The 24,826-nt window shown below is 44.4% G+C and overlaps 3 protein-coding genes across 6 annotated transcripts in view; all 3 read right to left on the bottom strand.

The window, feature by feature from the left end:
- Window positions 1-11,379, bottom strand: part of LOC108141342 (protein slit) — a 55,970-nt gene extending 44,591 nt beyond the window's left edge. The window contains exon 1 of the mRNA XM_017264652.2: window positions 10,888-11,379. The gene's annotated coding sequence lies outside the window, so the exon portion shown is untranslated. The remainder of the gene's footprint in view (window positions 1-10,887) is intronic.
- Window positions 11,380-12,177: 798 nt separating this feature from the next.
- LOC108141438 lies at window positions 12,178-21,494 on the bottom strand. Of its 4 annotated transcripts, none has more exons than XM_017264828.2 (8): window positions 21,110-21,494; window positions 16,079-16,970; window positions 14,809-15,989; window positions 14,577-14,744; window positions 14,073-14,352; window positions 13,229-14,013; window positions 12,930-13,165; window positions 12,178-12,865 (listed from the first exon to the last, which is right to left on the bottom strand). In XM_017264828.2, the coding sequence occupies exons 2-8, from the start codon at window positions 16,899-16,901 to the stop codon at window positions 12,325-12,327; spliced, it is 4,014 nt and encodes a 1,337-aa protein (XP_017120317.1). In that variant the 5' UTR covers window positions 16,902-16,970; window positions 21,110-21,494; the 3' UTR covers window positions 12,178-12,324. The 4 variants fall into 4 exon arrangements, with proteins under 4 accessions (XP_017120317.1, XP_017120316.1, XP_017120319.1 ...); XM_017264827.2 differs by having other exon boundaries at window positions 21,269-21,494; XM_017264830.2 differs by having other exon boundaries at window positions 14,577-14,741; window positions 21,269-21,494.
- Window positions 21,495-22,019: 525 nt separating this feature from the next.
- Window positions 22,020-24,685, bottom strand: LOC108141424 (death-associated inhibitor of apoptosis 2). The gene is made up of 3 exons (XM_017264802.2): window positions 24,128-24,685; window positions 22,596-23,631; window positions 22,020-22,539 (listed from the first exon to the last, which is right to left on the bottom strand). Exons 1-3 carry the CDS (start codon window positions 24,506-24,508, stop codon window positions 22,451-22,453), a joined length of 1,506 nt encoding a protein of 501 aa, XP_017120291.1. The 5' UTR covers window positions 24,509-24,685; the 3' UTR covers window positions 22,020-22,450.
- Between the last annotated feature and the right edge of the window lie 141 nt (window positions 24,686-24,826).

Genomic DNA, 24,826 nt, shown 5'->3' with positions numbered 1-24,826 from the left:
AGAAACATCGGGTGGGTAAGAACGGAAATTAATTTTTGAGTTTGCTGTTAAAGAAATATACCCAAGCCATATTCGATTCATAATTTCACCCCAACCACCCTTCAATTGATTTTTTCCTACAGTAAATGAGCTACAAAAGTGTACCTCAATCTAAACTATATTTAGTGCTCGCCCAACTGTCAAACTTCTGATCGGATAAAGGTAATTGAACTTTCACCACACAAAGTAAATGGATTCTAACGCCATTCGTTATGAACTTGGGTCTACTTCAATTAACATATTTTACCATATTTCCATTTACCATTCACAGTCGTAACCCTTTGCGTTCAAGGGGCAAGTGACCCACAAAAAACCCTTTCCAAAGAGTTACCAAAACAAAGGTGAACCAAAAAAACTCATTGAAGAAAATCTAAGTAGGCCACAACGAATTTTTCAGACCCCTTAATAGATTGGAAATCAAATCAAAAGCTATGAAGGGGAAGCAACAATTTTACTATGCAAATCTGTCATCAGCTCATTTATTTATTTATTTTTTTGGACCGTGAGAATGAAATAAATTTTTTTAATTAGAAAGCCACACATAAAAAACATTATGTAATAATAATTTTTAAACGAAAGCTGTTGACAAACTTTTCAAAAATAATATAAGGCACTTAAAAAAGATATAACTTTTTGCCCTGACATATGGTTTATGTATGTTCCAAAGTATTTTCGATTACCCTATGGGCACGCCAACCTTTTAGAGCACGTGTGTAATTATACAGTCAAATAGCGGGTTCTATCTGCCCGTTCGAATCTTTCCCATGCTAGGTGCACTTTTCCCATTACTCAGCGCTCTCCCAGGAAAATGAGTAGGGCGGTGGGGTAGGGTGGTTGCGATGGATCGGGTGGTTGGGATGAAAGCCCAAACACATTTCCAATCAAAGTCGTTGACTGGGATGACGATGATGACGAGTGCTCCGCCTTAATGTTTTAATTTTTGAGCCATTAACAGCTGCATATTTAGCAGTCTGGCATATGCCCGTGCACCGCAGGGGGGAGGTGGAGGTGGAGGTGGAGGTTGAGGGTGGTGCAGAGTGGTTCAGAGTGGTGGCAAGTACATCATTTCAACATTTGCCAACATGCATTAAACAGCAGCGACAAGAAATGCGCGGAGTTGGGGCGACAACTCTCGGAAACAAAGCCATTAGATATATCGCGTCGAGCAACGCCCATTTTTTGCACATTTTCGGTTGCCCTCACCCACTCACACACGCAATCAAAGGATGCACACCCTCTCACATGATATACACGAGGACACAGCCAGCCAGAGCATTTCCAACCCCTAACCGAACAGAACTGAACACCGAACACTGAACACTGAACACTGAACACTGAACATCTTACCCCCGAAGAGCGTATATCGTATATTCCACGGCCTCTTTTTTTTGGGCTTACTTTTAGTGCTCATTCCGTTCTTCCCCGTTCGTTGGCGCAGCAAAAATTAAAAGCATTAAAAATGCCCATGGAAGGGAGTTCGGGATAGAGATTGGATGAGATGGGCTGGCCTGGCCTGAACTGAGCTGTTGCACAGGGCTTTTGGAGGAAGGAGGAGGTTTCCCGCCGGCGGCTGAGGTGTTGCGATTGCAATAACCTTGCCCGGAAGAAAAGGCAGAGGGAGAAAAAAATTAAAACCCACAAAAAACACATCCACCACGGTGGAACAGTGGAACCCCTAGGGATACGCTATGTGGTTCCGGGTTCAAAGATGTTAACTTTATCCCATAACTCTGTGCTCGATAACGGGTTGAATGGCTTAATAAAATAAACATGAATGCATGTTCTATAAGAACTTAAACACTTAATTTCATCGATTTATTACAAAATAGATAAATCACATTATCTCTTAAAGTTTTAGTACTTCTCCATCAAGTTTTTTGTATAATCCTTTTAAATTTCAATTCTAGTCCATCAAGATTTTTAATAATCCTTAAAAATTGTAATATACAAGTAAATTCACAAAATTTCAATATTCTTTGTAAACTTGTAAAAGGTTTATGAAATAAATCGACTTCGTTTTAAAATATACAATTATCGGAACCAAACTTCCCAAATTACTGATCCCCCTTACTACTGTGTGAATCCTTTGTGTAAATAAGACACAGATCACGTGCATAGCAATTATGTTTCTTTTATGCCAACTGCCTGAAATGAGATACTGAAGTGGCAAATATACTGGTATCCGGGCACTGCAATGTACACAAATAATTAATTAAAGAAATATAATAATTCCCGGAACCCTTTGGGCCTTGGCAATTCGATCTGCGATTATGGGATTCATCCCCCGGGCTTTGGCCCACTGTGCCGTCAGGTTCACCGCACACCACATAACGGTGGGTCGTCTTTCGTCTTTCGCCTTTCGTCATCGGTCTCCTGGCCGTAACGACAACAAATCGTTGTGGATTTTTATGAGTTTCCTTCGTAGCCCTCCTGCGACTTCCCCCAACACACACACACGGCGTGTTTGCCTTGTGACAGGCAGCAAACAGATTGTTTTTATCCGTGAACCTGAGGATGGGGTGGCTCATCCGCATCCTCAATCTCCTTTCCATGGTGGTGGGTTGCAGTTGCAATTTCCCTGGGCTGTCCCATTTTATTCCTGCGCCTAGTCAACTGGCTTTAATTTAATTTAAACGACAATTCATGGCACGCACTGAAAAGTGATCTGCGTGCGGGCTGTGCTGTGCTGTGCTGGGTGCGGAGAAGCCCTTAACCCGGCCACGCCCACATTCCAGCAGCCGCCTAATGAGACACATTTAACGGATCCGGAATCCGTGTCCCCCGAGGACAGCCACAATTTTTCCAATTTCCCAACTATTATTGCAAGGCGAAGCGGAAACACATTTCATTCATTGCGTTCGTTTATACACACAGTACTATAATTCGTATATTTACCCATGGGTCGAACCTATTTGCTTTTTGTACTTTTATTGCACCGGGATCGCGGAGAACCACCACCAAACCGAAGCGGAGAAAGCCTGAGAAACGGATGGGGGTAGAGTTCAGTTGAACTGTTCAACTGTTGAGTTTTCAACGCTTGGTTGAGTTGGAGTTTTGCGAGCGTTGGGTTTTGACCGAATGCATCTCAAGGGTTAAGCAAAAGGAGGAGGAGAAGGAGGGGGAGGAGGACCTTATCGGACGCTAAAGACCGTGTTGAAGATAAGCCCAAGCTTTTTCATTCTGTTTGCTCCACTAAAGCGCACGATGCACATAAATAAATTGATTTGGGGTTTCGATAAAGTTCATATATAGCTATAGCCTGTACGCACATGTAAAGTGGAGGGAGGGAACCGATTAATATTGCCCACGTTTCCGGTGTTTGTTTTATTGGGGGGATAGAGAAGAGCTCTGACATTATTAAAGTTCTGAACACACAAAGAGGGGAATAGTGGAGAGCTTGGGAAACTTAATTTCCGATAAGCAAAGTAAATGAAAAGATATGGCTGGGGATAAAGGTTGCATATATAGAGTCATAGTTGTGGGAATTCTAGGAGCTTTGCAAACAATTTGCCTATCAAAAAGATCGGGTATTAGTTTGGTCATCAGTTTTATTGCATGTGTGAGATATATCCATGGGAATTAATATCTAATCAGTAACTAATTGAATGTGAATGGTAAATATTTGTCTTCGATGGCTAAATGGGAAAACTGACATTTAAAGCCATCAAATTGTATCCAAATAATAAATGCAATTTGTTCAATTATAAAATTTTCCTTACTGTGTATTTAACCCCGCAGCTTTTGCTGAAAGGCCTTCTTAATTTTAAATCATTTTTAAATGAAACTAAATTGAAATCAATTCAATTTCGACACAAAGGCAGCAAGGCAAATGAAAGACATAATTCGATATAAGCCACCGCCATAAGACCCGATTGAGGGCCATTAGCGGGCATCCCCAGAAACCCCAAGCCAAATACCCCAAAAGACTCGATTCAAAAGGAAGACTTTCCTCATAATGGGAGAACCTACAATTTCGAGAACTTTCACTCGTTGCCAAGAAAGACTTTCCAACACAAAGGAAATTCTGATACCCCACAAGAAAATCAGACAAATTTATGTGAGCTTTCAATTTTATAATTGTATAAATAAACAACTATTAGCGGCACCGAAATGCGACATAATTGTCCAGTAATCCTAACTAATGAACCGACACAGAAGATGAACATGAAAAATGGAAAATGCGCGATGCCCCAATGGGAATGGGAATGTAAATGCAGATCAGACCAGTCTAAAGTCCCAAGATTGGAGTTGGGAGTAGACCACCAGGTGTCACCGTCTCACGGTTTTGTATTGTTGTTTTTTTTATTGCTGCTTCTGCTGACCAACTCGAAAATAAAAAAAAAAATAAACCGAAATCAAATCAACGACAAATAAATAGAAACATTTTTGTGTGCCTCGCGCGGTGGAGGAGCTGGAAAAACTAAAACCAAAACCGAGCTGAAAATTTAAATGCAAATGCAAACAAGCCCATAAAATTGAAAATATTTAATTAAAGCGATGCGACACATTTTGGAAAATGAGGCGGAAGGAGAGGAGCTGGACTTTCCTAGCTTTCAAACGTGGGCTGACTGAGGTTCACGAGATGTTGTTTGGTATCTTTTACTGTTTGCGGCTCAAATATTTGGCTGCAACGAAAATTAGAGGAAAAGAAGCTGTTTCGGGGCACAAGACAGACGGGGACGGACAAAGCCAAACTACAACAGACAGCGCCTTTTATTGGTTTGTTTGTGAGGTTGTGTGTAGGCTTCAAATGATGAGATGGAGACAACGATGGCGACAATGTGACAACCACAACAATGACAGCCTGCTGGAAAGAGAGAAATGTTCCGGGAGCTTTCGTATCGAGATGGCAATACCCTATGGGTTGAGAAAATATCCTTTATGGCGGTGGCTCTTTTAAATGTTTTTTATAGCTTTTAGATGTCTTATTATGGTGACCTAGATATTTTATTTATTTTACTTTTGTTTGTGTATTTTTCAAATATTCATTTAAATTTAGATGTTTCTTTAAATTGCAGCATTAAAAAGCAAACACGTTTAAACTTTGACAAAGTCTAGCCATAAAAATGTAAATGTATATATTTGTTAGCCATTTAAAAATATCATTTAAATTTAAATTATTACTGGCAAGCTTTGGGCTTACAAAGCAACAACTCTAACATGTTTTTGGATACCTATTTTAAATGAAAATTTGAAAACTTGTGTTCTTTTAAATCGAGATTTTATCAGAGGAAATTCTTCCCACACAAGTGAAATAAATTCATGGGCATACTCTTTTAAGGGACAGGGTATTTATGTATAATGAGGAGTCGGCGCAGATTTTATTGCAGCATCACGTCTACGTCAACGTTGTCTACCGGATGCCTGCAATATATCAAATGGGAGTCGACTCTCAAACTGGCCATTGCATTCCCCCTTCCCCGGGCAACTGGCTGGGTTTTGTCTGGCTCACTTTTAATAATTCCGCCCCGAGGGACCATCAACGGATGGTCACCTACACACAGCACACAACACAACGGCAATCGGAATGACAAACTATAACAATAGGAATATACTCCAGGCAATCCAATTGCAATGCCCGTCGTCTGAGTGTCCCTCGCATTGCCCCTGAACCCCCGGATCCGTCCATCTCCCGGCACTCGTCGTTTGTGTGTGCAGCGAGGCATAGAAATTCCAAGTCCGACTCCCCTCCGCGGATTCAGTTGTCCAAGAGCACTGCCGTTAATTATGGGAAGATTTCCCATTGTACAAATGAGTTGGAAGAACAACTTTTGTCAGGCCTAATGATGGGTAGTGGACCGGAGGGGAATGTCGCGTCTGGTTAGCTTCCAAAATTTATACAAGACTGCCTCCTCGGACTGCCACCTCGGACTGGTTGGCCGGAAGAATGCAAATGGCGGGGAAAAGAGAAACTAAATTGGTTTATTACATTCTTTCATTAGGAACGGGACGGAGCGCTGTCGTCCGAAATCAACGACAATCAAATAAAGTTTAAATACATATTTTTATTTCATTACACACTTGAAAGTCTAAGCCCCGAAACGAACCGTGTCTCGAGAGTCGGGGATAGCGATGATGATGATGATGATGACGATGACGATGGAGACGATGATGAGGCAGCCGAGTATCTCTGGCGGATGCGATGCCAAGAGTGCCAAGTGCTAACGATTTGGCAATGGCCAGAGACATTGTCCCTCGTCTGCGGATCCATCCGTCTGTCCACGCGGTCTGAGTGTCCCTAACCCAACGTGGCTAAATGTTTTTGCAGCATTTTTGATTTTGACTCCTAGGGATGGTGGCGTGAGCGTGGGAAACGGCACTCCTACTACCAGATGGCATAAGCCACCCTCATAAATCATAACTTAGCCCAGTTTATGGGGCACCAATAAACTTGTCACATATTCCACTAAGCGCGGGGGTTTTTGTAAAACAAATTAAATATGCAAATAGTTTGACATATTTTATATTTGCTTTTAATTTCCACGCACCCAAAATAAATTCCTCAAAAAACATCTACCTCGCTCTGATTTTCTAGCCATACCCATTCCCATTCTCTTCGCTTTATCTATGTCCATGGCGATTAATTGTTGTTATAAATAAGCATTAACTGGTGTGGCACAACACAAATAAATTTCAATTTGTTGGGCAAACGTGATTCGGAGTGGGGGATGTCGAGAAGAGAAAGGGAATCTTAAGGATGACCAAGTCACGTGCGCATCTCTAGGAGCTGGCCGCGAATTGTGGCCGCTTACAGGTTTCGTTGCCTTTTCTGTTATTTGTATATCCTTGCAAAGGTTGCTACAAATTTGATTGGATGTTTGGAAGGCAGTGAAACAAAAATAAAAGTTAAATGTGCAACAAACCAGGAAAATTTGTATTTCTTTTCACTTGTTAAAAGGCTTTTTACTCATTTTTACAACTAATCTATTTCGAACTTTTTCCTTTAAAAGGCTGTGAAATGGACCGAAGTTATCAAAAGGGTATATAACCTTCGACTAAACCATAACAACTTGATCCGTTGTCTCTTTCCTTTTTTATTTTTTGGCTCGGATTTTTGTTGGCTGACTTTGGCTGACCAAAGGCATCAGACTCCGGCTAAAAATCCAGCTTCAGCTACAGACTCTTGGGGAACGTCGAACGATTGGCAAGCGAATTGAGGGGCTCAAAGAGGGTGATTCAGCGGGGAAGGTAATGGGGGATACTAGCCTCTGACATCGGCCGACACTCCACGCTGAATTGCGAATGGAGCGTTGCCTACATTGTAACTTGTTGTAGCTCCAACAAATACACAACCTCGTACACTGTTAGTATAAATTCTCGCCTTTCATTTTGGCGAGTAGTCACGATTTATGCGAAATCATTATAGGCAAGTATTTCTTTTTCATTTTACGACGTTTTATCTGCAGGAAGAAGACACCACAATATATATACCCATTTATATGTATATATAGAGTGTACACTATAATTGCAGTCGAGTCAATTAAATACATAGATTGCAGCATGTCGATAAGACATTAACCTTCCCTCGCAGATCGCTCTTTCTCCTCAGCGAACGGCACGGTCCCCTCTTTTTAACTCAATCTTATTAGTTGTGACTTGAGCTTTTTGTTTTCGGGTTTTGTTGCTTATTTTTTAGCCTTTTACAAAATGGCAGGTCATTTCACTTAGCCAAAAGTGAGGGTGAGAAAGAGACGGGCAGCAGAAGGAGATAGCTGATGGCCAGAAAGAGCTCTTCTTCCTCGCCTTTTATTTTAGCCTTTTGGTGAGTGAATTTATGAAGACATGAAATGACTTTGATGTTTTTGCTGCTGCAACTATGCGGAGATGTTTTCCTCTGTTTTTCACCCTCAACCCATGCCCATGACTTGCAAAGAACATTTTTAGCATTTTTGTAATTGACAAAATGGGTTTTGTTAGGTCTAGAGACTACCCAACATTCCCTGCTAATCAAATCTGCTGAGGCATTTGTATAATTTGAATGTCCAACTGCAATTTCAATTAAAGTCGCTTAACTGTGGGAACTTCTGTGTATCTGTGTCTGTATCTCTATTTGTATCTGGCATCTTAAACTGCCCCAATTAATTGGCTGCGTAGTTGAAATTCCCTGCGATAAAAGCGATTAATTGGAGCGCTTCCTGCTGACCAACTTTTTTGGTCGGTCCAAGCAACACCTGCTGCAGTCTCAAAGACTTTCACTACGCACGGCTAACCCTAATTCCCCCGAAAACCCCAAAAAGACACATCGAAGTCGAGGCAAACACAAACAAAACACTTGGCACCCAGCCGGGAGATGGGGGGCGTGGCAGGGGGCGCAGCCATCGGAGTGTGTAATCAACACTTTTATGTGATCCCCAATCCAATTCACAACTAATTACCAAAGCATCGATGGAATAGGAATCGAAATTGGCCTAGGCATCGAAGGGATTTGGAATGGGAATGGCATTTGGATTTCGATTGGGCATGGAAATGGAATTGGGTTTGGAATTGGGTGGCTCTCGCAATTAACACTGGCATTAAAAGCGGCCCAAAGATTCCGATTCCAATTATTTATTACACTTTTTGGTGCCTTTTGTGCTGCTACTTCTGCTGCTTTTGCTGCCCTGTGCAGTTTGTTTAAACAAAATCCATCTAAATCGATTGCACTACATTCGGAAAATAGAGACGTAAATCAATGGGCAGACGGAGGAGTGGGGGAAGACCCGGGAATGAGTAGAACCACAGATTAAAGGGCCCTTGGCCGGGGCGATAACAAAGTGGTTTGTCCGCTGGAAATTAAAGCAAGCTGCGCAAAGTGAAGGTGCCGCGGGCAATGCCACCAAAAGAGGCAAGTACGTGAACGTACAGTAAGTACATTCGAATTTAGAGGGTATGGATGGGTATATATAGTAGAGAATGTTGCTCAAATTGTCCTATTAAAAATTAGTTTTGGAAAGTTTTTATCTAAAAATTGCCTTTTGTTAAAGGTCAACATTAATTTGCTAGGTTAAGTTATACATTTATAGTTAGGAGGCGGTGATATTTTGGGTTCATATATATGTAGGCACATTTTAAAATCACTTATATGGAAAGTTACCGAGCAAGTACAGCAAATGGGAGGAATATATTTGCGTCACTTGCCAAACTTTTTATAAACGTTAAGCAAGAGGAATGAGAAGTTTTTAATGTATTCCGCCTTATTTCCATTAGCAGTAAATGAGCAGAGGTTACCAAACGTTTTGACAGAAAGTTAAGAGTATCAATGAAAAAGCTTTTTATTGGAGCAAATAACAAAGGTTATACCAGAAAGTTGGGAAGTATTCTTGTGGCATACCTTTGTACGATAATGTCACTTTGTTTTTACCTCCACCCAAATTTTACCGAGGATATCGGTTAGTCGTTGCACCCATTCCCTCGCTCCCTCCTCAAGTGTTTATTTACACTTGTCTTATGTCTTATTTCTTGTTTGGCGTCTTCGGTGCGTTTTCTTCTTTATTTTTTTTAAGTAAGCGATTAGTGGCGGGAGACAATGAAAATTTGTCACTTGACAAGGCAAAAACAAAACGATTTCCATTTGCCCGACGACAAATGAGACATAAGGCAGGCATAAGTGGATCCCAATTCTGCCCCTTAAATGCCAATGTATTGGAAGTAACAGTCGAATCAACAAAACAATCGTCTGGAGAGGACTGGCTGATGGAGATGGAGGTGGAGGTGGAGGCCCGCACACACAACACACACTCGATGATTGTTATTAGTACATTTGCCGAGGAGTATATCTAATTTGCCATTGATGTGTGCATTAAGTTTGTACTGGGCGGCATAGGAATTGTCGTAAAACATTAGTGTCCCCCGAGATTAGAGCGAATAGAGAAAAGATAGGCCGAGATGGCAGGGCGGCAGCGGCGGAAAAAGGCTGGCTCATCGCCCTTTTATTTGACATTGGGCAATATTTATTGCGAACTCATTTCAATGCAGGCAGAAACTAGCAGGAAAAGCTGACACCAAAGGATATACAGTAAAACTTGGTGACGGGGGTCCCCATTTGCTCAATTAAACTTATTTTTATTGGATTTGTAATTTGTAAACTTGTTATAAAGTATACAAAATAATATTTGAAATTTGAAAGAAAAGATAACTAACTTAAAACTGGCTGCTGTTCATTACAACCTTATACGTACATTTTAAGATCTACTCGCTTTTTTAATTCTACAACGGATTTAAATTTAACAATATAATTTTTATAAAATCAAAAGAGATTAAAAAGCATGAGATACATTTTGTGGTATTAAAAAAAAGTTTAGTTATAAATATCCTTTTTACTTAAGGATTTCTGGATGAACCATAGCTTACTAAACACCTTAAGTTTCAGTCATTTAGTCACCCTTTTTATATAGAGTCATGGAAAGTGTGACTCATGGAAGTTCGTTTTAGGCAAGTCGGACTGTCGAAAGATAGAGCAGGCGACAAGCTACGCAATTCGTACAAAGCGGAATGGCAAAATACGCCATCAAAATAAATAAAAACAGGAGAGAACGGAACTGAGCGAAGGCGAAAACAAATTCGGTAGCACAGCATTCGGGGCAACGGGAGGGAAAGGGATAGAAACAGCACAGGGAGGGTTATACCGTTATGCGTCGTCCCACCCAAAATGTAATGAAATCCTTTGTGTGCGTGGACTTACGTGTGTGTGTGTGCTTGTGTGCGTTTTGTTTGTCAACTTTGGCGAGGCGGGACATAAAAATGCTAATACAAAACACTACAGCAAATTGCGGCAAAATAAGTTGTGAGATGTGCGAGTGCCAGGACTACTTAACACCAACTAATACAAAACTAACTTGCCTCGCAGGAGACATGTATAAGGACACTTACCGTTTTAGTCAGGCGAACACACCGCTAATCCAAATTGGTAACACCCACACAGACGAAGAACAAAACACTGACACAAAGACACTAATTTCGGCACTTTGCAGACGGCGAAAAACGGAAAAACTGGTGCCGCAATTTAAATTCGACTCTTGTGCTTGCGGATTTGATTCGTTTCGATTCGCGCAGACAACCGAAATTCAGGAATTTCAAGTGGAAATCTCGTTTGAGCACTTTTAGACGCGGCAGAAAACTTTGGCCTTAACTTCGGCTTTAACTTAAAAATGGCTGTGTGTGCAGAGTGAATTTGAATGGCGCGCTTCTAATTGCAAGCGAGCAATAGTCGGTTTTTGGTTGCTTGCAATGGCAAATTCTTCATAATCCCAGCACTCCACTCTTTTTTTAACTTTTGACGCTCGACGCGACGCGATTTTAAAATGATCCGTCCGCTCGCATCCGTTGCCTTTCGAAACTTTTTTTTTTTGTTTAGATGTGTGAAGTGTGGCCAGAACCAGGCAAGTTTGGAAACGTCGTCGTTGTCATCGATGTTTTTATCGGTCCTATCGATGGTTGGCCAGAGTCATCGATGTTAGTCAATCTGTAACGAGGGTCACACTGAAAATACCACTCGTTCTTGATCACTTCACTCAATTTCTTGCATACTTAGGCCAGTTCCACTCCATTTCTTGCACAACCTCTGTTAAAATTGGTAATCTCTGCTACAATGCACTCGGTATTTAACATCACTCATGTTAAGAGGTAGACAATGTTAAAAATTAGGCATCTCTTTGAGCCAGGCTTATTTATAAATCGATATAATATCAGTGCTACAAGTTTGTTTACTAAATTTAAAAAATAGCTGTATTGTTTATACCTTACCCAAGCCCAGCCAGAACGTGCCAATTTGAAAATTCCGCGGATTAACGTTTTTTTGCAGCCAAAACCAATGCAATGTGCAAGTCACAAAAGAAAGGGCAGGGAAACTACGTGATACTGTAATCGAAATACGCAACCAACTTCCTGTGCCGCCGGCTCATTAGGCCCTCCTGGACTTCCTCTTTCACGTTTTTCGACCGGTCACGTTTATTAATCGGCTTTGGGCTCAGTTCATTTCTCCTTAAATACCCGGCCCTCGACTGAAGGGCACGTAGACCGCCCATTGTTGGGATAATTTTAAGGGCAACTGCGTCGACAGGCGCGATCCGTAAGCTTGAAATATGGAACGAATGAAGGGTGGGTTGACCGCGGCAGAAGCGGAATAACGGTTATAGGGCTCACGATCAGACAGTGGAGGGATTACCAACTAGTTGTTTTCGTTATTATTCGCATAACTACAAAGTATATTCGTATTTTAGATAACTAGCGCTAATCAAGTCTAAGAAAGCAAGCGGATATGTGGATCGCATAAGAGTTACGATATGTGTACGGTACGATATTAGTCAGTTAGATCACAGATGTATTATTTTGCGCGCACTCCTCCGACCGTCCAGCCTCCAGTTCGAGCTCCAGCTCCACCCCGGGCGTCCTGTCCGGCGGCTCGGCGTTCAGCACGAGGTTCTCTATGGATCGGAAGGAGGCGTCCTCCAAGTGGGTGGACATGGAGGACATGGCGGTGGCCTGGGGGCGGGGCAGGGTGCTGGCAGTGCCCACACTCCCGCCTGCCTGCGACTGGCGGTGTCGCACCGAGGAGCGCAGTATGGTCACCACATCCTCCGCCGTGTACTGGCGCCTCTCCAGTGTGGAGGCCCCGGAGCGATGCAGCTTCCTGCCCAGCGATTGCGAGCGTTGGGCGTAGCCAGCGGGTCGCTGGCCAATCTCAATGGACTCGGGACTGCTGCTGCTGGACGCTGGCGAGGGATCCGCATTGGAGCTACTGCCCGCCGGATTGGTCAGTATGGTCAAGTAATCAGGTGGCGCCGCTGGGGAAGCGGACTCCGCATCCAGGGAGAGCACGGGTCGCGTGCGACTGGAGTCTCCCAGAACCCTGTGCGTTGGTTATCCATTAAGTAAGTGTTTGGTTCTCATCGGAGACTGACTACGCCTCTTACCTGCGCACACTACGTCGAATGCTCTGGCGTAGAAGCTTGGCCAGGCGAGCTCCAGTGGCCGTGGTGTAGGACGGCGGGGGCGTGTACTTGGGCGGAGCGTCGTTCTGGGCATCGTGCTGGGTGCCCTCCGACGTCTGACCCAACGCATTGCGACGTCCTTGGGCCGCACTTTGTCGAGCGGATGGGCGGCGAGGCTCCTCTCCCTCCTCCGGCGGTCGATACAGCAGCTGAATGCGCTAAGGCAAATAAGGCAAAGAAATCATTACGAAAATTGAAGAGTTTAATAAATAATGTCTCACCTCCAGGATATCCGGAGGTCCGTGGGCCAGATACCGGTAGATCTGAATAATAGCAGTCACGGGAATGACCAAAAGCACTCCAATCTGGATGAGACTGCCCATCTTCCGGGACCAGTAAGTGAAGTAGGACTTGCCACGCCAATAGTAGAACTGATTGGACAACGAGGCCTTGTAGTCCACCACTGACAGCGTGATCAGGCCAATGGGCAGCAGAACGTTCCACGACAAGGCCAGGAAGGCGGACATGGAGCCACATAGCCGCAAGTCGTTCACCAGATCATCTCCGTTGTAGGGACGTCCCCGTATCAAGAACACGCCAAAGATCTGGGCAGTCCAGATGATCGGAACGAACCACGAGCCGCCCAGCAGAAAATCCACATAGTAAAGTATCGAAATGCCCATCTCGGTGGCAAAGGGGATGCTCAGCAGAAGGCCAGTGACGCAGCTCAGCAGAACGGAACTCGTGGAGTTGCCCAGGGCACTCGAGATTGGTTTCCACATCACGCACAGCTGCGCCAGTCCGAATCCCGCGAAGGTGGCAAAGGCCACGGCGGCCCACACCCACGAGATGCTATCGCTGGCCAGCGACAGAACGGCCGGAAAGATCTCCGAGATGAAACGCAGCGCCTGGAAACCACTCTCCACGTGGATCATGGTGCGGTTCCTTCTGTACGTCTCTCCAATGAACGAGGAGTAGTGCGGAATCAGCGAACGCGGATAGGAAAGCAAGTAAGGATTAGTGTTCGATTGCAGCGAGTAAATGGACGTGTAGCAATCCGGGTTTTCTGTAAACAACACGTTTTACAATTAGTTGAAGGTTTTCGAAGACGAGTTTTAAGCTCACCAAAGGATCCTGGCACATAGACGTAGCCGTGCTGCCACAAAATCTGGGCACAACACAGGGCTAGCAGGGCCATCAAACCCAATCCAATCAATGTGAACAGAACCAGGAGAATTGCATCCCTTCTCAGGGCCGCCTTGTTGGCATTGGCGTGGCTTCTGCTGGTAATGGCGATCACCGAGGCTCCTAGGAGACCCCAGGTGAGAAACGTCTCCTGAGTAGCCGCCGTCCAGCTATTCGAGTTCACCAGAAAGTCGTCAAAATCGCTGGCAGCAAAGATGTTCTATAAAAAAATTGGGCAAGTAAAGTAGAATTAGCTGTGAGGCTACTTTTCTTTTTGTTTATTTATTTATTTATTAAATTTAAATTTGTTTAAAATATAAAGCGCCCTTGCATTACATTTCAAGGATAAATCAATATAGCTTGATGGTTTGGGTTTTTAATGGGCGAAACTACAAAATGTTACGCAAAACAGAGTTGAAAAGGGATCCATCACTTCAGACTCACCTGTATCCTGCTGGGGTCCACGACATAGACAAACTTGGCGGTCACCACCGCAAGGGCCAGCAATGGCAAAGTGTAGATGATGTAGGCCAGCTTGCCCAAGGACTTTAGGCCCTTGCAGAGGATGAGGAACACGGCCGCCCAGATGAGGGCCAGATAGAAGGCCAGCTGCTGAGGGAATTGGCAGTGAGTCAGTTAGATGGGGAGTGGGACAGTGGGGGTGGGCGGAACTTACCCGATCGTTGACATGGAAGCGTATTCCGCTGGCATCCGGATGCTTGGCCAGGTGCAGCCGTTGCAGCACCACCACGTTGAAGTACTCGGCCACCGTCTGCGTGAGATTGCCGGTGGCATTCGAGGCATCATAGCGATAGGGGAACGCCAGCTCCTGCCAGCGATAACCAGTGCTCGATGCAGTGGGGAACACATCCCTTAGGTAAACAAGAATCCAGGCCAGCGATACAGTGGAGTACAAGGCCAGAAAGCATTGCTGCATCACCAGGGCAATGCCCACGCCGGCGCAAATCGGACTGATCTTCCACATTGACACTGGACCGGCGCGTATTTTGGCGCCCAGGCACATCTGCAGCCAAAGCAGTGGAATCCCGAAGACCACCGAGAGCAGCAGGAACTGCAGCAGAAAGTTGCCACCAAAGTTCATGGTGAGCACGGCAAATCGGCACATATTGAAGACTCCCAAAGTGCAGCCAATCAGGGCCAGAGTGCGACTGCCGGCATGTGGCCACTGGCTGTTGAAGCCGCACTTCTCGCGCAGCAGCAATTGCAGTTGGTGCAGTGGCTCCAGGGGCGTGGTGCTGCTGGCGCTGCACATTGTCGTGGTCTGCACCGGCCCGTCCTGCTCCTGGTCCTGTTCAGCGGAGCTGCTCCCACTGCTGCTGCTGTCCGAGGGCAGGGACACCGGGCTGGGCATGCGTGAGGAGCGCGCCGAACTCAGTTCCGAGCAGGTGGACATGATGGGGTGCGTGGGCGTCTCCTGCAGCTGCGGCTCTCGCATCTGCACACGTGTGGGAGCACTCTGTGGCCGACTCTGGGCCAGGATCAGGGATCGAACCGGTGTGGGCGGTCCTTCCAAGCGGCGACCATATTGGCGGGGACGCGGCTCCTCGCTGGAAGCCCTGGCCGTTGTCTGCAGCAGGTTGTCGAAGATGTGCGCCTCTGTGAGCATCTGAGAGCCACCAGGAGTTGCAGTCTGGCAGTCGCCTTGCGAGAAACAGCGCCGCATCTCAGCCTCGCGTCTTGGCGGCAACTCGACCAACAAAGTGGGTAGATCATCCTCCTCCCTCTCGTCCGCTGTGACTTTGGTCTCATCCTGCTCGACGGCGCGACGCAAGGACTGACGCCTCCAAACATCCATTGCTGGTTCCGTCGATGCCTCTAGAGAGGCAGTAGAGGAAGCTGGAAAGTATATGCGATTAGGATATTAAAAAGTGCCAGACAACTGCCTTGCTAACCCAAGAGTAGGATGAAATCAAGTTAACACCTACCTGTTTGGCTTGTGGGCCTCAGTGAGCAGCTGAAGGTCTTCCTTATTTGATGCTCCCTCTGAAAATCCCCCTGAGCCGCCTCCTGTTCCTCACTTATCTTCTTGTTCGACTTCTTTTTCCTACTCAAAGGCAGAGTTCTGGTTCTCGGTTCCCTTTTCAGGCTGGACTGGCCGCCCATGATGATCAACGACTCTTCGCGACTCAAAGCATTGTCCATCTCCTCCAGGTAGTTGTCCAGGTCCATGAGGTAATCCTCGACCTTGTCATCGTCGCTGCCCGAATTCATGGATGAGCTTGAGCAGGTACCATTTAGCTGCGAGACATCGTGCACATCCAGAATGGCGTCCAGTTCGCTGAGCACACATAAGGCTTCGTCGGTTTCAGGTGCTTGCTGCTTGATGGGCGTACTCAACGGGGCCTGTTGCATCTCCTGGCTGCCACAAAAGGCACTTCTCTCGTCCCCCAGGTCGCCACCGCACAATCTGAAGCTGATGGGCTGCAGCTGGAGGGGTTGTTTGGCCTGCTGGTGGAAGGACTGCGGCGTCTGCTGGATCTCGATGAGGTCCTCGTCGCTCAATTCGTCGTCGAAGAAGGCGCAAGCTTGTCGAATTGACTCGCTGGACAGGCTGTTCGAGAGTCCATACTGCTCGTGCTGTTCCAACTGTTGTTGCCTGCTGCTGCGGACCTTGCCACCTGATCCCGGTCCCGTTCCCGATCCCAAACCGGAGGATGCGGCTCCTGATCCCGAGGGCGGCAGACTGGCGTAGGCGTTCGAATTGCGCTTGAAATCCCGGCCTGCTGCTTGCTGCTCCTTACTGCTCATCTTGGTGCATTGCCGACTGCCACAGCTGTTTGGTCCTGCCGGCAGTGTTGCAAAACGTTAGGTTCGTTACTGCAAGGGGTAACGAATAGGGTTGGTAAACGTTGCACATTTCAAACTAATTATATCTGATTTAAATAAGTAACTTCTTAAACGAAAAGATTGCAGAAATACAAAAAGAAAAGAGGTAGAAATGCGAAAAAGTGGCCATTAACCAATTTCTCTTTGTTTCTAAAAGAAAGTCTCTGGAGATGATGGTTAGTAGTGATTAACTCACTTACGTCAAGAACTAAATAACGAACTTGGCGGACTTCAAAAAATTATTCCCCCAGAACAATGTTAATTGCAAAACATTTGTAAAGTTTAAAGTTCGATAAAAATAAAGTATTTAGACTAACTGATATTTTAAAGGTAAGGCTTTTCTAAACAGTTAATAAGTCACGAAAACGGACTAAGCAGCATTGTTATTAACATACAATTTTTATAAAGTTGAATAGCTTAACATTTCATAACTATTATTAATCTTTTGAGTCGTCTAATCGTGAGAGTCAAGGCTGACTCAATTAGAGAGTCACAAAGATTTAATATATAGATACATCACTTAATAGAATATAATATTCTCTATACTCTCTTTGTACTCCCTTCAAGCTTAATTTCTGCAGAATATTTCAAAAGTGAAAGTTGGGAAAGCACATACAAAGATCCTGGTTAAAACCTTTTAATAAAGCTTGACTCATTCAGATATTTCGTTGCGGTGACCAATTCTTGAGTGACTAATATTTATTTATTCAAAATAGGTGGAGGTAGATTTCTCAATTTAGTTTCATTGAAAATACTAACAAGAGCGACAAGCCATTTGTTTTGGCTATTAAAATCATTAACTTACTTGTTCTAAATTAAACGAGTTATTTCGTTGAAAGTATAAAACTTAATAACCAAAGCGAAAAACAATAATTAGCAAAGAAAAATGCCAATAAAAATGTGCTAAAAACGAGCTTGAAATAAAAAAAAATGATACAACATTAAGCTTATACGGAATACAAATTAGGCGAAATCAAATTATTTTTATGAGTTATTCCACCTTCTCCATGAGATTATAGTTTAATTGAGTGCCCGACAAAACAGTTGTTCCATTAAAAAAATGATTAAACCAAAGCAAATCGGTTGTTTGTTTTGTTTTGTTTTGGGAAATTCAAGCTTCTCGTAGAGATTGTAACTATCACCCTCTTGCGCACCCGAGATAAACGTTTTTCTAACCCACAATCAAATTAGAACCAGCAATTGAGACAGGTCAGTGGGGAGATCACAATGCATTACATGCAAAAATGCAATCAAATGCAAACAAGCGCGTGCTTTGCGTTTTTACGGATGTTTGCACGTGAGTGAATCGCGTCCGACAATAAAAAAAATATAAAAAACCAAGAGCAGCTGCTTGTCAAATAGCCGAGAAAAAAATATGAAAAAATTGTTAATAAATAAAAGTGAGCAAAGCGAGAAAAAAAAGTAGAAAAGAGCAGAGCGCATGTTCATTCAACTGATCAGGTGAATGTACTTCCGTTAATAACTTTTTTAAAACACGATATAAACAATCAAATCGGAAAGGGAGTGCTGGAGTCTAGGCTTTAAAGGGGGAAGTTGTTGGCACGTTACCTCGATTCAAGTCAAAATTGTTTTATTGCCGCTGTTTCTGTTTATTAATACGCTTGCGCAAAAGGTTTTTTTTTAATTTAGAAGGAGAAATCTCTGATACTATAAAATTTATACATTCTTGGAAAGCAGGTGAACGATATTTTATATCATTTAGTTAAAATATGTTCAAATAATTACTCGACGACGGGATATAGTACTGCAGCAATACGGGTTTAATTGTTTATTTATGTATCTCATAAATTGGATATTTTAAAAATACTTTCTTTTTTTGTTGATTTTTCATGATTTTTTAATGATACTTGGTATTCGGTTGAAATTAAAAACAATTTTTTTTTTGCGATTTCTCCTAATTTAAATAACTTATTTGTTATTAATTATAGTTCCATATATTTACACGATTGAAACATGGTCGACTATATCAATTAGATCTGACGGAATTTGAATTCTGTTAGTATTTTTGTATGGACTGCAAGGGTATATAAACTTCGACTTCTTTAACTTCCCCTTATTTATCTTTTGGGCTGCGATCTCACTGAATCACAGAGTCTGAAACTTGGGGTCTGGTTTTATTTTATTTTGCATATGTTTAGCCGTGACCTTCGGTGCCGCCATAAAATCTCCAAAACTCACACACGCGCACGCTCAACCTGTCTTGTCTTGCACTTCTTTTTGGTTTATGGAAATATATATCACAGTAGTAATAGAATGGGCAGCATCCACACATTAATTGGTGGCCCAGAGGTCAAATTATTTAGCGAAGCAGCGCCATTGATCGCAAATTTACACACACAACAACTAACAACGATGTGGAGCTACCACGTACCGTTAAATTTCGCTGGCGCTCTCGTTTTCTCGCATTTCTCGCATTTTCGCACCGCACAAAAGTAAACAAAACAATTAGAGCTGCCGCATCAAGTGCAACAGTCACAATTCGCCATTGATCGGCAACTCTGGCCACTTGACCTTCGGCAAATGGCTAACAAAAATGTGGCTGAAATGGCAACACCCAGGTGCACTAATCACCAAACATCGCTAGCCAACTTGTTTTCCTTTTCTATGTGCAATTACAATGAAATTGACATTCACCAAACAAATAAAACTAGTTAATTCAGCCACGCACACACATACACTCGCAAGAGCTGGGGAGCTGGCTCCATTGTGCGTGAGTCGTCGGTGTGCTAAAGATTGTGAGTGTATGAGTAGGTAGACTAGGGTTGCATCGCCTGCGGATCGCGAGATGCGAGGCTTTCAACGGTTAAATCTCCGATGCGGGCAGGTGGCCCAACCCTGGCACAGTGGACTCCGGCTTAAGATAAACTATCAGAGAGCAGTCCTATGAATTTTTATGTGTGAACAATCAGTTTGGCCAGGTAAAGACACCTGAACAGGCCTACCTTGAATAGAAAATCTTCATCGAATGTACTTTGGGCGACTATATAGCTTGCTGTTTATGCCAAACAATATTGTGTAATTTTAAGGCAACTGTTAGCCCATATTAGCAATCAACGCGTTCAAAGTAATCTTTAAATAAAGTTTCTTTTGAGCTTAAGGCCAAAAGTTGTTTTTGTTGTTGTTATTTTCCATTTTAGATTGTTATAAGTGCGTTAAAAACACATTAAAATAAAAAAAGGAAACTAAAAGTTGTTTGCAAGTAGAGCGGCTTAATAAAAATTGATTACAGTTTGGAAATAAATGGATTGGAAATAAATGGCCATGCTGTTTCTTAGCCCAAGTTTCACTTTGCTCATATTCACTGTACTTGAGGTATCTACGATAACAGATACTCTTGTAAAACATCAAACGCAGAGATCGGCACGTTTTTATGCAAGTTTCCCCAGATGGCAGAAGTAAGTGGTGAAGTAGGGGCTGTTCGTTCCCCCTTTTTCAACTCATGAGTAATGCAGCAAATACAGTTCCGAGACTGCAACTGCGCCTTCAATTGAGTTCAATATTTAAGGGAAGCACTGGGTCAATTGCAAAACAAACGACGCTTATGTGCGGATGTGGATATATATGTAAATTCTGAACACATTCGCAGTTGAGATAGCGGGAATTTGTTATTTGTTTATTTTTGCATTCTTCTTCTGGCAGGCGGAAGAAAGAGAAAGAGAACGGTAAAAAGCCCGCCCTGCTTTTGTTTTTCTTTTTTTTTCTGCGCTGTTGAAATTGTATGTATTTGCAAAACATTGCCAGCACTCATACATAGGCGCGCAGGTAATCCAGAGTTTTAAATGAATAACTGTTCAAAATAAAAAAACGCTGATTGGGCTTTTGCGCTTCGCTGGGGAATACCTTAATGAGCGCATTGGTCATTTCCACGGGAAGAAAGGGGCGGGGGAGAGGCGACTCACAGCTGATTCCAGCTACTGACCCCAAAAAGAAAATGGAATAAAAGCAGCGCGTATGCGCAGCACGCTCGAAAAAAACCGAAATTTCGGTGTGTATTTTGTGGGTAGAAGCCAGATTGAGATTTCCAGATACGTGTCGCGCTCTCTGTGTCTCTCTTCCCACCCCCCCTTCCAGCCATGGCGTGTATGTGCGTGCGTCGCTTTGTTTCTCACCGTACGAAAACTGTTTTTTTAAGGAAGATTCCTATTCCAAAATGGAAAGGTAACGGCCTGGAAGGGGTAAAGGCAGTGCTTGCCACACCGCACTCTGCTGCACTTTCCTTCCCGCTCGCTCTCGCCCACACTTTCTAGTCAAATGCAGTCAACACTCACACTCGTGCACGCGTTTGGTAATTTCGATATTCCGTAGCTTCGGTTCTTCTAATTTTTTTTAATTTTCGTTCACTGACTTCTGCACTGCTTGGCGAGGGAGCTTGTGCGTTTTGCGCGACCAGAGCTTCATTGGGGCTCACTTTTCGGACGCAGCGCACACGACTTTACGCGGAGCAGAAAATTTTTTAAAAACTACTAACAAAACCAACAAATCAAAACTCGATGGAGGTGGAGAAACATCGAAGTCATCGATGTAGCATCGGTAATATCGATGTTTGGGTGAATGGTTTTCCATCTCTATCGGGCAGCACTGGAAAAAATTTTTGCTAATATAAACGTCATAATATATAAATTTTAATTAAGGACATTTTGAAATACCAATAGACCACACTTTTTTTTAATAAAAGTTAAATAAACTACCAACAAAACCACCACAACAGAACTCGATGTTGCAAACGACAAAACAAGTGTTGCTCAGCAACCAAAGTAGTCGGATTTGGCAAAGGGTTGAGAATGGTCACTCTGCCAATCGATATCGTTTGACAGGTGAACGATGGGCGCAAAATTTGAAATGCTGTCTTATCATATATATTTAAATTAAAAGTAAATCTTGCTAATAGAACAATTATAAGAATGTGTTGTTTTATTAGAAAAAATGGGCCAAAACCTATACCTACAAGTAAGTAATTGGTTACATGTTGTCTATACAACAAAACATACTCTGTTTATACCACCCATTGACGAAGTCACGTTCAACATTTACATATATATTCGGTTTCGCAGTATTTTGCATTTAGTTTTGTGTAGACCATCTACTATCAGCGGCTTATAAACATGATCAACAAAAATACATACATGTGTTAATAAGAGTACGATAACAAGAAATAAGTGATCTGCGGTCGTGCCGAAGCATTGATACCCTTTCCGTGCGAAATAGAGAGCTGTTCTATCAGGGACTCGCTGGGACGCAGGGCGGTTATTAGTAACGACAGCTGACAAACCGTAGCTAAGGTAAAAACGCATAGCTGCAGTTGGCCAAGTACTTAGTAGACGATTAAAGGTATTCCATTAGCTAATCACCGGATAATTTGAACTTCGCTGTAGTAGTTTGTGTGTTTGGGTGCAATCAATCGTTTAGCTTAAGAACTAGCTGATAAACTCGGTGTGGTGTGGATATCCGCTTCACGAGAGGAAGGTCCGAACGAATCCCTTGATGTCGGCGCGGCACATGGGACAGTTGACCACGCTGGGGGCGCACTGGTTGCAGGTGGCTATGGGGAAGTAGGTTGGCTACAGCTCATACTAGATGGGTAGTTTATAGACTCACCTAAATGGCCGCAGGGCAGAAACACCACGCCCACCTCCTCGTCCAAACACACCTTGCAGAGGCGTGCATCCTTAAGCTGGCGGTTCTCCTCCTCCAGCGACAGATTGCCATTCGGCGTAGCCGATGCTACCGACACCTTCTGCAGTTGCTCCGTGAGCCTAGAGACTTCGGCCACTCCCTGCGGTTTGACCGGGATGGAATCAGCCACCAGGACTGGCACTGCTGCCGCTGCCTTGCTGGTGGTGGCCTGGCATGTTTCCATGAAGGGAGCACTCGGCTGGGGGGGCTCACGCACTTCCAGGGCAACCTCAGCGCCCGCCTCGTCGAAGATGGCGTGCAGCAGCTCGTCCAACGTGGAGAAGGCGCAGCCGGAAGTGGAGAGTTTGCGCTGAATGGCATTGCGCACCACGCCCCCGTCGATGCCGAGGGCCAGGGCTTCCTTGGCCGGAGCCTCGTCCATCAGGGCGTCTGCCTGGAGGGACGGAGCCGGAGCCGTGGCTGGCGGGGATCTGGCGTTGGCTGCCGTCGCCTCCAGCACCTCGTTCACATAGGCCGGACCCTTGGCCAGCAGCACGAACTGGCACTTGGGCGACCACTTGGCGTGCTCGTGCCACGGCTCGTCCTCCTTCTGCCAGGAGCGCAGTCCGATGTTGCAGTGGAAGCAGCGCACCTGGTCGCCTATTTTCTGGTAGTATAGACCAGCCTGGGCCAGGTCACTTGCCGGCTGGATATTGGGAATGGGCCAATCGGCGAAAGTCCTCATCCTGGCCTCCACACAGGCGTACTTTGGACGCTGCGGCAGACTGGTGGGCTGGATGCCCAGCTCATCCAAGTTCTTGCCGGCGGCGAACTCAATAAGCGGGCCCATTTGCACCCGCGGACACTGGGGAAAGAATCGCCTGTGCTCGTCGAAGGCGTTGTCGTTCTTCTCCCACTTGGCAATCACCCCGTTGCAAAACACACATTTCACGTGATCCAGCCGGTTCAGGTAGTAGAAACCCGCTTTGGCCAGAGCCTGGGGCGTTATGTTGGGATTCTGGACGGGGAAAGAAAAAAGGTTAATGGGATTCAAAACATTTCTAAAAAATGCTAGGCTTAGTTTTTCTTTTAGAATTATAGGATTAATAATATTTTGTAACCCATTGTATGGTAAAAATGTAGTTGGCACATTCCTCAAACAAATATTAAATTATGCTAATGGAAAAAAGCTAAACGCTTTTTTGGTTCAGTTTCTTCTTCTTTTAGGAATACGATATACTTTTCGACAAATTTCAAAATATTCCGTAATTATTTCTATCCCTTAAATTCCTCTGATTACGATGTACTTGAAACATTGTAGTTTAAGCTGCATTGAATTTCCGATTATTTCGTATGGGATTCCCCTGGAGCCTATTAATTTCACATATCAGCTGCGTAAACATATGTATTAATAACTCGACTTGAAACTGGGAACCAATTTTGATAAAAAAAGCATATGTTTGTGAATCACCAGCGGGCGTGGAAGCCCTGCGCAAACGGAGCAAGTTACTCACTGGCCAGTCCTTGAAGGTCTCCAGGCGGTTGGCCTCCAGCAGGAGATCGGGACAGGCGCAGGTGGTCGCCTGGTGCGGGCTGTCCACCACGCTGTTGCCCTCCTGGTCGTTCTCCTGGCTCCGGGGGATGTTGCCACAGTGGTTGGGGGCCAGGACCATGGAGCAGATGGGCGAGGAGCGACGGTGGCGCTCGGCCACCTGGTCGCCGTACTCCCAGTGGTCGATGCGCACGTGGCAGAAGTGGCACTCCGCCTCCAGCCAGTTACCCGTGGCGAAGAACCCATTGGTCACCAAGTCCTCGGCGGAAACGGGGGCATTGAGGGGCCATTCCCCGAACGTCGCCAGACGCACGCTCTCCAGCTCCATGTGCTGCTCCGTCATCGTGTGTCGCGTCTGGCCGGGATGCGGTGATCCTCACCCTCTCCAATGATGTAATGAAACCAGACCAGCAAAATCCCCAGCCAACGCGGAGGGAAATAATAACAAGGCAAAAGAAGAAAAGTAAACTTATTGATCCCAGCGACAGTGTGACCGAAGGCCACGAATGTGCCAACCGAATGTGGGGCAATGGAAACACCCAAGCAGTTCGCAAGCAGTATTTACCATAAAGAATGCATTTCGAAATATTATTTGAAAATAATATACGAAAATTGTATTGTTTAAATCTACAATAGTGTATGCTTCGAAAAAAATCATTTG

The sequence above is a fragment of the Drosophila elegans genome, unplaced genomic scaffold (assembly GCF_018152505.1).
Source record: "Drosophila elegans isolate 14027-0461.03 unplaced genomic scaffold, ASM1815250v1 contig_183, whole genome shotgun sequence".
NCBI lineage: Eukaryota > Metazoa > Arthropoda > Insecta > Diptera > Drosophilidae > Drosophila > Drosophila elegans.
Note: the sequence above shows the minus strand (reverse complement) of the source record. Positions and strands in the feature narration are given on the sequence as shown.

Bases quoted from the DNA above. Each gene is read 5' to 3' on its own strand.
- LOC108141438 (XM_017264828.2), bottom strand. From the start codon at position 16,901: ATGAGCAGTAAGGAGCAGCAAGCAGCAGGCCGGGATTTCAAGCGCAAT. The intron at 15,990-16,078 runs GTAGGTGTTAAC...TATACTTTCCAG, and splicing joins GAGGCCCACAAGCCAAACAG to CTTCCTCTACTGCCTCTCTA. The intron at 14,353-14,576 runs GTGAGTCTGAAG...ATTTTTTTATAG, and splicing joins TGGACCCCAGCAGGATACAG to AACATCTTTGCTGCCAGCGA.
- LOC108141424 (XM_017264802.2), bottom strand. From the start codon at position 24,508: ATGACGGAGCAGCACATGGAGCTGGAGAGCGTGCGTCTGGCGACGTTC. The intron at 23,632-24,127 runs GTGAGTAACTTG...TTCCCCGTCCAG, and splicing joins AGACCTTCAAGGACTGGCCA to AATCCCAACATAACGCCCCA. The intron at 22,540-22,595 runs GTGAGTCTATAA...ACTTCCCCATAG, and splicing joins TCTGCCCTGCGGCCATTTAG to CCACCTGCAACCAGTGCGCC.